Consider the following 12,060-nt stretch of genomic DNA (forward strand, 5'->3'; position numbering starts at 1 on the left):
ACATTAAAAGGAGTTTTGAAAACACATCTTTCATTGCATAGGGTCCTTCACTTAGCAGGTAACCCAAGATATAACTTCCTATTTTTCCCTGAAGACAAATGCCATGCAGCTTGGCTTAGGCTAGGGACACAGACCTAACGCTGCGTTTTGGTATGTTGACAGATCACTCTGCCACCATACGCACACATGCTTCTCTCCAGGCACAGGGATGGAATATCTTCTCCTATAGCAAATGGGATGCCAATGCTTTTAAAAATACTCAGCACTTGTAACAGTAACGTCATTAGCATTTAATAAGACCAGAGAGAGGAGCAGAAGCCAGGACTTCTAAATCCTTTACAACATGGCACATTTTGTTCTTTAATGAATTCTTCATCAAGACAGAAAGCATATACATCACAGCTCTTCTTGAAATATTTCTCTTATTTGACCCTGCTACTCTCCTAACCATCTACAGCCAGAGTCTTTGCTCTCTTTTAAGTTATTCTTGACCTCCTTCTCCAATAAAAGACAGGAGGAACTCCAGAGTGTTATTTCCTATTCAGATGGGTTGCATGGTACAGATCACACCGTTCTCTGCCTCTTTTGCTACATCTGTAGGATGAAAAACTGCTTAATATAGAAGAGTATTACAACATCTTATTTCTTGAGTGCGATTTTCTTAAAGCATTTTTACAACACTTGTTCTGTTTCCTCAGTGATACTTTGTACCACTTCATTGAGGCTGCTGCATTGAAACAGAAAACAATTAACAATGTCAGGCTGAAAGTTCAGGAAAGCCGTACTTAAGACATCATTTGCTATTGTAACTTACTCTCAGAAAAAAGCTAAAGTTGTTGGTTTTTTTAAAAAGTGAACCACTTAATCCCTCTGTCACCAAATGCAGAATGTGGGCATTCCCTTTTTTGGATACTATGATATAACAACATACAGAATCACGATGACTTCATCACAGAGTTAGACAAGAAAGGAATCAGATTTTGGATTACAGAAATAGAAATTTGCTTTCCAAAAAGAACCAGAAATTTCTTAATAAAGCACAGATTTCTCTTATCAATGTATTTCCATGTTCCCAAGCTTTGTTGTTTTACCCAGTACAACAGTCCCTTTTTAAGTTGCTTGTTCGGTAATAGCTCAGAAATATATGAATGAAGTTTGTGCAGACAAAGATACATAATGGAAATAGGAAGGGAGAGTCCCGTCTCTCAAGCTTTGAAATAGTGACATTGCAGTTGAAGCAATGGTGACCTTGTCCTTCTGCTTAACTTTTACTTTGTTAAGGATCTGAGGAAATATTTCTTTCACTGACTCAGTAACATTGAACTCTCTTAGTTGTGTAGATCTCATTTACCTATTGCATTGTAACTGACTTTGCAGGCTGTATACCCAACCATATACGTTACACAGTATCACTACAAGCCCACCATATTGTTAGTCTTTCCTGGAAATCCTTTGATGATCACTCTCAGAAGCAGGACTCTGAGCCAGACAGATCTCTGGTGCAAACCAATACTGCCATTCTTCAGACAACTTTTGCCTTGCATGGTGGTGTAGGCTCAGCAACCACACTCACCTTTTATTTGCTGCTGACAATGCACAGAATTGCATGATCCAGAGTTAGCTTCTGTATCTGTGGATGAATCGTCCTCATCAATGTTAATCTCTTCTGTGATAATTTCTGGGCCCAGTTTTGCCATATAAAGCATACTAATTCTTTTCAATGTCTTATTTTCTTTGTTCAGCTGAAAGTTGAGAAGCACAAACAGTAAGAAGTTAGTTAGTCTGTCATTAAGCTGCTGTGCAAGAAAAAAACCTATTTTTTTTCTCTCTTACCATTAAAAGATCTATGAAACAAAGATCACAAAGTAACATTAGATCAAATGCTCCATTCAACATCAAAATGGTCTGAAGATGGGAAGCTTGTCCTTCTTCTCCTCTGAGGAGGCTGGAATTCAACACGATGCTTCATCCATGCCCTTCTTTCCTCTCTGGCACTTATGACTAATAAATACCAGATAGTTTCAAATCAAATCAACTATCAAACTTACTTAATGCTACGCATTCTTTGTGATAGCTGCTTCAGCTCCGCACCCTTAAGCATGTACCAGCATCAACAGGAGCCCTAACTGAATGACCTGAAGAAGAGTTTGTGTTCCTGAAAGCTCATCTGGTTTTGCCATCTATATCAACTGGTCAAATAAAAACTCTCTCACCTCCTCTTATGTCCTTATTTTGCTTATAAACTACAAACACCACAACTACTATACTCCCAGTCAGGGCAGAATTATCTCAAAATTCTTTTGAATTATTTTCAATTCTCAGCAATTATTGTTGTAGAGTCAATGTACATACAAAGGAGGCTGTATCATAAACCAATTCTTTATGGGTCAAACCACAAGTCAGAAACCACTCTGGGATGGACACTTAAACACATGCCTCGTTGGTGGATGATATAGAAAAGGTTCTGTAAGGCATCTCAAGGTGCCAGGAAAAACTGAACAACAGAGACTGCTGTAAATGTTGACCATTTATTTCACTGTGCTGCGTCTAGACACCACATGCCAGCAGCTCTCAGCAAGCTCAGCACAGTCTCAAGGGTGTTCAGGCATATGTTGGGGTGACTGCCCACCCACCAGCCAAGCACTCTCTACATTCACGTCTAAGAATGAGGCTCAATTTTCTACCAACAATGTACAACATGCTAAAGTCAAGTGTGCTTCAGAAGTCCAATATTTACCTTGAAATAAAATGCATGCTGAACAGTTAGGCTGACCCTGAAGTTTTACCTAAGCAATCATCTTTGATTCCCGCCTTTCCTCAGCCCCCCAACTACAGGAGACTTACTCAAGAACGTGTTCATTTCATTGCCAAAGAATGAAACTGAGCAAGTGGGAAGTGTGGTGTAAGGAGTCTTATTTAGTCAACTCACAGCACAAACAAATCAGCTTTGGCAAAGTAGCCCCACAGGGTAGAGCTAGTCTTTGAACTGTCCCTGTACGTGCATTAAAGGAAAAGTGCAGAGAAGAAGAAAAGTTGCATAAATACATTCATTTCCTTAGTTATATGCTGATTGTCTATCTTATGAATTCTAATATAGTGTCATTATGCAAACTATTAAATAAATACCTCCAGAAAGTACATTGCTAATGCATCTAAATTAAAGTGATTTCTTGCTGGCGTGATTTTTACCATATCTAAGGATGTACTTTGGGCAGGGGATGGGGAGGAAAAAAAAAAAAAAAAAGAAAAAAATGGCAGTCAGCATTGCTAATGAAATTTGGTTCAAAATTGCTGTAATCCATTTTCTGATGAAGTGGCTCAGATGCATTTTACACAACCAAAAATATATAACAGAGAGATAAAAACATTCTTTAATAATAATGCACTTCTGATGAGATGGAATATAGAAAATTACACACTTGCTAAATTCATCAGACTAGACGCAATCAACAGAGCAGCGGAGGTCACCTTTCCCCTGCCCTCACTTTGCTTTCATAAACAATCACCTGAAATGTAATGCAGTGGTTGACTTTTTCCATTTGATTTAGACACTGAAATGCTCATTATTGTTTTATATCTCACACAGGACAGCTCTAAAACTTGTTTTCCATTTAACCTAAATGTATATAAAAACTAGATATCAAGATGCTGGTCCATGACTTACTGTTCCAAAATAGACGCTAAATTAAAATGGGTGGTTTTTTAATTTAAAGGAAGGAATTGTATTTTGCATCTCGTATATGGCTTATAGTTTTTGCTAATTCAAAACAATTTCACAGATATGCAAGATTATACAAAAATATATATGTGACACGTATACAATATCAATTAAAAAAATAAAAATAAAAAAAATCAGATGAAACAGAATCACCATAATTCTTCTCACCTTAGAAGCCAAAGCCTCAGCACTTTCACGGCACGTCTTCTCAATTTCAAGATGGTTCTGAATACAGTTTACTTCCTCAATAACCATGTGAGAAACTAGGGGAAGAGTTTAAAAATTAGTCAGTATTTTCCTGCATTTGACACATGCATCCCATGATCAGAAACACTGCATGTTTTTCTGTTAACTTTCTATGTAAGCATTTCAAATACAAGGAAGTATGTGCTTAGACAATCTCCATGGACAGGAACCATTTTGAACATTGACTATCTGGTTCATTGCTTTAAGCAACTCTCAAGCCACGTCTGCAGCATTAGAGGGGGAAGTGGAGAACTGAGCATAAACTTATGGAAGTAGGCGGCCAGCAGGACTCTCCCTGACCACCATCATCCACCATCCTTATAGCATTAACCCTTTGAGGAATCAGAGTCAGACCACTACGATTGTCCCTTCAGATTGCCATCACAATCCTTTTGAAAATTTGATACGGATGCTGTTTTCAGAAGATTAGAACCTTGATATTTTTAAACAGCAAGATTAATTCCAGTGCCTTACAATTATTTTCACCTTCCAGCCTTCATGTTTATATGGTATTTTAAGTATCATCACACTTGCTAAACACACTGTACAAGAAGCTGCAGCATGGACATGTAGCACAGGCCTGGGGCAAGTTTACTAGGTTCAAAAGTGACCAAAGCCTCTGTATTTGTAGTGCCTCCTACAGTACAAACTCCACTGAAGTCAAATCATTAGCACAGCACAGTTCCTTCTTCTGGTTCTGCCTCATCAGCTTCAACGCTAGCTGCAGCAGCTCAGATACACCCTGATGGATGCAATCCTGATGGAAACTCAACACTGCTTGCACCAACCTGATTTTTGACAACCTCAGCTGAACATCCCAAGTTCTGTATTACTATACAGCTGGAATGTCCAAATTGCTGCTTCTTTCAAGACTCTCTGTGCTTGAGCATGCCATAAAATAACTGTGGTCTTACACCCTGCCTTCACAGTCCTACACAGATTCAGACACCAGCATGCACACATAGACACACACAATCTTCCATGAGACCAAGGCCAAGAGCGAGTTGTCTGACTGCATCTGAAATACCTGACTGTGCTACTGTATTTGATGTCACAGCTGGAAGAGCAAGAGACACATCTGTCCTTTGCACTTACAGGATCCCTGTTACCGCAGTGGGTACACATCACTATATCGAAGATATGCAATATTCCTAGAGTGACCAGAAAGTTATGGAACTAATCTTATTTTGTAACATAGGATACTACTATGAGTTAGAGGACATTTAAAAGCACAGATGCATTTTCACTTGCAATTCTTCTTAACTTCCAGCAGCGCACAGGTACTTAAAGTCATGATGCTGAAAGTCATCTTCTAAGTGACAAGCATCAAGTCGCACAGGAGATCTGGAGCAAAGCAGGAAACCCAACAACAGTTTCCCATTTCTCAGGCTAGCACCTTGCTCATTGATGCAACTCCTCCTTGGCTCCTGGCACCCTTATTCATGCTAAGCAGCAGCCTGGACCCTAATTCTGAAAGTCATTTCATGGCGCAGATTCCTTTTCAGCCCAGTGTCAGGATTTCAATGTGCAGAAAGGACTATTCACAGTTGAACAGTACTCTGCAACAAGAACAAGGCTAGCAGAATATGGTGCAAGCACGAAGGACTTTTGCTACTATCTCCTTTCATTATCATGAAGATAAGCTTTAAAACCTAGTACTTTCATACCACTGGATAGAAATCCTGCCTGCCCTCTTCCAGGACTAAAAACTGAGGAGAGATACTTAACTGCTCTTTGATATCCAGAGGTCATCTTAATAACTACAAAACAGGACTTTAGGATAGGAAAATGTAGGTTGTTAACAAGTGTTATTTATGCAGCTTTATTGATACTTTGTCAATATTAACTAATAGTTTAGTAACTAACACAGGAAAATAGCAGTACATTGGAGTTTGCTGTCAAATCAGTAGCTGCGTGCAAGAAAAGTTCTACAAAATATGAGCAGCCAAAATAAAAGAGCAGGGCAGAGCACTGGGAAATCTTGGTCCAAAAACTGTATTCATATGAAGTCTTCTAACCACATTTCTTTCTTTGGTTTTTATTTGCATTTTTTCTGGCTTTGGAGAAATTGTCTGCCCCAAGTGTGCCATACCAGCTGCTACGTTTAATTCAAGAGAGGAAAAGCTTCAGGTAGTCCATGTTCACATCTCTCCTGTTTTATTCTACCTAGCTCTGGGAAAGTGGAGCAATGAAATGCTTTAGGCAGGGTGAGGAAGCAGTGGAGATACAGAGCTGCTCCCATTTTACAGACAGAAATGTAATGCCCTCAAGCAAGGCTAAAGTTAGGAAACAAGGATTGGGCTCACATGGCAGAACTAGGGATTACTCTTGGTTCATTTAAACTTAATTAACCTGCAATTATGATTAACTCAGGGGAAAAAAAAATCTTTCCAAATTAAATACAAAAATATATTATTTCCTAAGTCTGTCCAAAGTTCTTATTATGTCAATATTAAAATTCATAAAGCAGCGCTAAGTGGCCTGAAACATCTCTAACCTTGACAGTTTTTTTCAGGGGTAATAATAATCTGCAGCAAATGCAGGCCAACCAAAAACCACTTAACTAATTAGTAGTTGCAGTCACCGAGAAAACATGAATCAACACTGTTATTACAAGTGGCACATTTGAGTGGCATCTAATTATGACTTGATGAGCACGATACTTGCATTATCAACATTACTACTGCATCCCATCAGGGACTAAAAGCTGCTGATGGCATTGACTGCGAGAAACTCCCACTCAATGGTACTGCAGCACCCAACAATCTCCTTGGCAGGGGCACCCTCACTAAATGACATGTTAAGCATAATTACTGGTAGACATTGTAAATAAACAGGATTGGAAGTGAAAATTGTACCAAGTGCATAAGACACAATCTGACACATTGGAAGTGGCAGCCTTAATTGAGAGTTTCTTTGACTGCTCAAGATCATTTCAACTGCATTTCTCGGAGGACAGTGATTATAACTGTGGAGACAGACGGCATAATGGTATCAGCACTGCTGACAGAGCAGTGAATTAAATTGTATCTGCTGTTGTGTGAAAGCCTTGATGAGAGGTACAGATCCTTAGTGGTCTTATCATTATAACACAATGGTCATGTTGTCATCAACCTTGCTGGCTCCAATTGAAAAGAAATGATTGTGTGTTGAAGCTTTCCCCCCCACCACCACCTTCTATCTCTCGTGCTCAATAGAACCAATTTTCAGAGAGCTATGAAATCACGCAATAGGGCCTAAAATGCAGCTGCTTGGCATACAAACGGGGCCCCATTAAACTGGAATCACACACAATATGTGTTTATGCCAGGAGAACAAATAGAAGCTGAGTACAGGCCAAGTTTATTCACAGACACAAAGCCGATGTAGCTCTTCATCAATATAATTGCCTTTTATATTGTCGTTTAAATAATGGGCTCTATTATTGCCTTAAAATCCTAATATTCCTGGCATTTTATCACTATGTTTACAAGGTATGTCCTTTAAAAATGTGAAAGGAAGATAAAAGAAACCTATAAAATTTTACAACATCAAATATTACTTCAAATTTTAAGTCTTAACTACTTGACATTTTCTGCCACACTCTGGTGTTCCTTGTATCATAACAAAAAACAAAACAGGCTGCAATTTTTTCCAGAGGAATTAGACTTCTTAGAGAACATTCTGCCCTCACAGAACAGTTATCTAAGATCATTTAAGGCAGTACATGATTCCTGTTGATTTTAGATTATTTTCTATAATTGTATCATATGATCGCCTATAAAATAGAAATGAGAAAGTTCCTCTATTAACACAGTCACACGGAAGTATAGACATGATTTTTTTCTCCTGCGTTAACTTCATCCACATTTCTGATGCTTCGTGGTACAGTTCACCATACTGGCACAAACCAGACCACAATCCTATTGTAATTGTCTCTTCTAAGGACTTATTCCACTAGGATACTTCCACTCCCATTAGATATGCTTTGTTGCTTCCAGACACCATAAAACTGAATATTGACATTCTCACAGCCCAGACAAGACAGAACCTGCTCTAAAATTTATCAAGAGACAGCAGCTCCTCCTAAAAACCTTTATTGGTGTGTCTATGCTTAAGGTAATTTTACTCCTCCGTCATGAAAAAATTACCATTCTTCTCACTGATGATAGTAATAACAATAACAACAATCTCAGCAACAGGGTCAAATCCCACTCAATCCAAGCATATTCTAAAAGTTGCTTGTAGAATCCAGGTGAGAGCGCACTGCATTTGTACCACGGTATTTTTACCACTTTGCACCTTAAGAATGGCTACTTGTGTCAGTGCACATAAATGCTGTGACAGCAGTTAGTTTGACAATGGTCAAAGTCTCACTGGATTAACTCCTTAAAACAAGGGTTGCAAGAGAAACAGAAAGTGGACCTGAATCTCAGCATTCTTAACGCTGCCATAGAGCTTGCAGAGTGATATTCATAACTACCTATACCAAAAAATTACCACTAACATTATCAACTTACTTTTCTGAAACTCCTCCAGTTTTTTGACAGCTTCATCTCGTTCTTGCTTGATTTTGTCACACTGTAGGAAAAGAGAAAATTAAAATGAAACACTGATCCCAGTTATTTAATTAGCAGTCAGTCACAACATGCAAAATCAACAAAGATCAATTGCCAGCACAATAACATACAGAAGCCTATGGAGCATTATTTCTTTTTTTCTCTCAGTCATGTACGATTGATGGAAACTATGCATAAAAAAATTCATTACCAAGAGTATTTCCTAACCAAACTGACAAGTTGTACTTGATTTTAGGTTCCAATTCAGAGCTATTCTGAAAGTATTTTAGAAGAGCCACATTATCCAAACCTGATATAAACAGTCATCCATGTTCCACACAACAGTAAAAGCAATACCTTGCATGTCAAGAATATGCTTTAAGTCTAGTTTCTTTAACACAAATAGACTTGGAAGAGAGGCCTATGTTTCTATATCCACCATGTGCAAGGAAAACCTCAAAGCAAGCCAATAAACAGGTACATGCTGTTCAGTTTCATAATATCATGAGAAAACTTTAGCCTTGAAGAGAAGACACTCATTTTCATACTTTGAGGATTTCCCATCACCCCAGTTTTATTAATTTCAGGGTTAATGCTACTACTACACAGAGCTGCAATCACTAATCATGATGGAAAGGTTTCTTCAAAGAGAAAGAATAAAAAAGACGTTAAATAGACTTTTCTAAGAAAACCCCTTCTATAAGCAAAGAACTCAAAGAAATGAGTAAACTTCCCAAGAGACACAGTCAGTGATTAACCACACTGTGAAAAACACATGACCAGGGGGAAGTATGACTGGCACACAACGTGTCTTACACACACAGCATACCAGACACCCTTCCTCACATGCAGCTGTGTATGTTCATCATAATAAATCAATGAAAGACCATGAGCTAGCTTTTGGGAAGAGATCTGTGTGACTGACCTCCTCACAGTGTAACTGCAGTTACAAGGACATCGGTCCTCAGAAGAGGACTGGGAAAAAAAACCTGAAATTATTTTGCTCGATTTTCATTTTTTCCACATGAGGACCCACTTTGAGTTAGCTGGGAAAGGAGCCTGCTGTTAAGTAGCAAGAAGGGGGAGAGCCTGATTCAAAGGCAGCCAAATTCAAGAGAGCCTTTCTGTCAACTCCGGAGGACCTTGGATGAGGCCCAAAGAAGGATCTGCTCTTGGGCAAGAAGAGGATGCCACTGGTGTCGCCTCAGGGGCAGCCTCCACACAGGCTTTGGAAGCCGCTGCTGATGGCTGTCTGTGGGAGCAAAAGGAGCTGCACTCAACAAGCAACCTCTCTTCTTGTGGCACTGGGGTGATGAGGCAAGGGACAGCAGCTGAGGAAGGGGACAGGTCAGTCACCAGCTGCTGTAAAGGTCTGTGAAACAAGGAAGAGCTGCAGAAGGAGCAAGACATGCTGAGCAAGTGGCGCTGGATGAGGACTCACCGTTTCCTCTGGCCCTGTTAGCAAAGAAGCCATTTAGGGAATCCTGCACAGGAGAGGGAGGGAAGGGAAATCTGTGTACGAATCCTGCTGCTTGCTACCGTCCCTCTCAGTTTCCCCAGCAAAAAGTTGCCTTACCTTACTGGCAGAAGTGCAATCTGAGAGCAGAAGGCAGTAAAAGACGCAGAAAGAATTTCTGATAGCTCCTGCAGAGCACAGCTCCACTGCAAAAGGAGGATCAGTGTGAGCAGCTGCCTCTTCGTATTTTACAAGAGACACGCTGTAACCACACTGGCATACTTCACCCACAGACTCTTCTGCACGCTGCAAGCTTTCAGCCCACTGCACATTAAGTGAGCTAGCGCTTTTAATGCTCAGTTTAAAAAGCAAGAAAATTAGCGTCTTAAGGATCTGATCTGTTGCCTGTGGAAGTCAACAAGAGACCTTCCTACTGATGGAATCCTTGACGTAGAGGATGTGGTACGCTCCCTATCCCAACGACAGGAAAAACTCCTTCTGAAATCCTCCAGCGCCACGCTATAAGGCGTAACAGCTTCCCCTGTGCAGCAAAAGGGGAAGTTAAATGAGTTATTCCACTTCACCTGCAGTGCTATTTGCAGAGAGCGCTCCATTTGGGCCACAGCAAGCTGGCCATTCTGATAGCTACACATGTTTCTCTGGGCAATCAGGGTCTGTAGGTTTGGGTCTCTGCAGAGCAATTCCTACTCCCAGTTGCAGCTTTCTGAATATTTTCCTTTCACTGCTACTGTGTTTCAGAATGAAAGCGCAGGAAGAAAAGGAGAGCGGGAGATTGTTGCCCTTGCTGAAATGATCAATGGAAAACACTTCGCCTTTTGTCTTGCAATCAGACCTGTGCAAGCAGAGCTGTTACAAGTCTTAACAAAAAAAGCTAGTTTATCTCCAATTTACCTAAGATTTCGAAAAAGTTGTGATTGTCTTTAACTACTAATACTGTTTCAAACTGGAAGGTTATGCAAACAAAATATTCCTATAAAGGAATTAAGTTTCATAATAAAAAACATTGTCACCCCTTAAAATAAATTGACCTTACCTGTAAAACAGGAAAGTTTCAAAATATCAAAATTTAAAAGCGTTAGCTGCTCTCAAAAAGCTGCACAGAAGCCTTTAAAATTCACAACCACCTCACTTTTTGCAAAAAGCAACTTGAGGCATACACAGTAGAATTGCTAATTGACAAGAATATCACCAATCGTAAATGTTAAAAGGCAAATACCATAACATTACTATAAAATCTACTGTTCACTTTTCACATGCATGCAACTCTTGAGGAGAAACAGCTTTCAAGTATCTACTAAGTCTCCCCTTGTCAGTACTAACAGATAGCGCCATACTCAAGAGTACCCTCAAATGAAAAAAAAAAAGAACTCTGTAATTCCTGGATTGTTGGTCAATTTTCTGGCTTTAGCTTTATTTTGTTAAGAGTTCCAGCCTCTTTGCAGAGGAAAATAAGCATTTATACCATTTTATCTACTGTATTTTTAATCTAATATTTATACCACCATTATCCCAACAAAAAAACAAAGGTAACAGACAATATTCCCATTCCAGTCGTGAACTAACTATAGGAGTTAATGATAATTTCTTGGCAATAAAAAGACACTGCATGTCTTTTTATTGCATGCAAAGACAGTTCAGTTTCCAAAATTAATTTTGTGAACAACTCCTTACAGTTCATCTTTGCAGGAGCAAGTTCAGGAGCTTTGCTGATCACACTCAATTTCAGATTTTTGCCTTCTTCATACACAAGATACAAGGTAATACTTTCATTTCTACCACAAGAGAACTGATATGCTAACTTACTTACAAGTAAATCACATACATGTCAAAGATCGGTGTTCAAACCAAATACTGCATATATAGCAAGGTGAATAGCAGTACATGAACTTGGCCTGTACTTGGAGCTAGCACAATACCAGCACAGTACCGTCCCATCACGGGAACCTGACACTGCAACATGATGTTGGGAAGTTGATGCACACAACCACCTGGAAGCCTGTGGATACACAGCTCTCCACACACCCGCTCCCACCAGGCTAATGATTCTTTGCCACTAATTCCAGGGAGGCCTGGGTTTCTTG

The 12,060-nt window shown here is 39.5% G+C and overlaps 1 protein-coding gene across 1 annotated transcript in view; it reads right to left on the reverse strand.

Moving 5' to 3' along the window:
• The window catches only part of SHTN1 (shootin 1), a gene marked incomplete at its 3' end in the record, with an annotated part of 64,880 nt that overhangs the window by 39,347 nt on the left and 13,473 nt on the right, over nt 1–12,060 (reverse strand). The window contains exons 3-5 of the mRNA XM_082002402.1: nt 8,464–8,524; nt 3,887–3,981; nt 1,574–1,742 (exon numbers count right to left, since the gene is read on the reverse strand). Coding sequence (XP_081858528.1) covers nt 1,574–1,742; nt 3,887–3,981; nt 8,464–8,524 — 325 coding nt within the window. The remainder of the gene's footprint in view (nt 1–1,573; nt 1,743–3,886; nt 3,982–8,463; nt 8,525–12,060) is intronic.

The sequence above is a fragment of the Phaethon aethereus genome (assembly GCF_964289735.1).
Source record: "Phaethon aethereus genome assembly, chromosome: 7".
NCBI classification, from domain to species: domain Eukaryota; kingdom Metazoa; phylum Chordata; class Aves; order Phaethontiformes; family Phaethontidae; genus Phaethon; species Phaethon aethereus.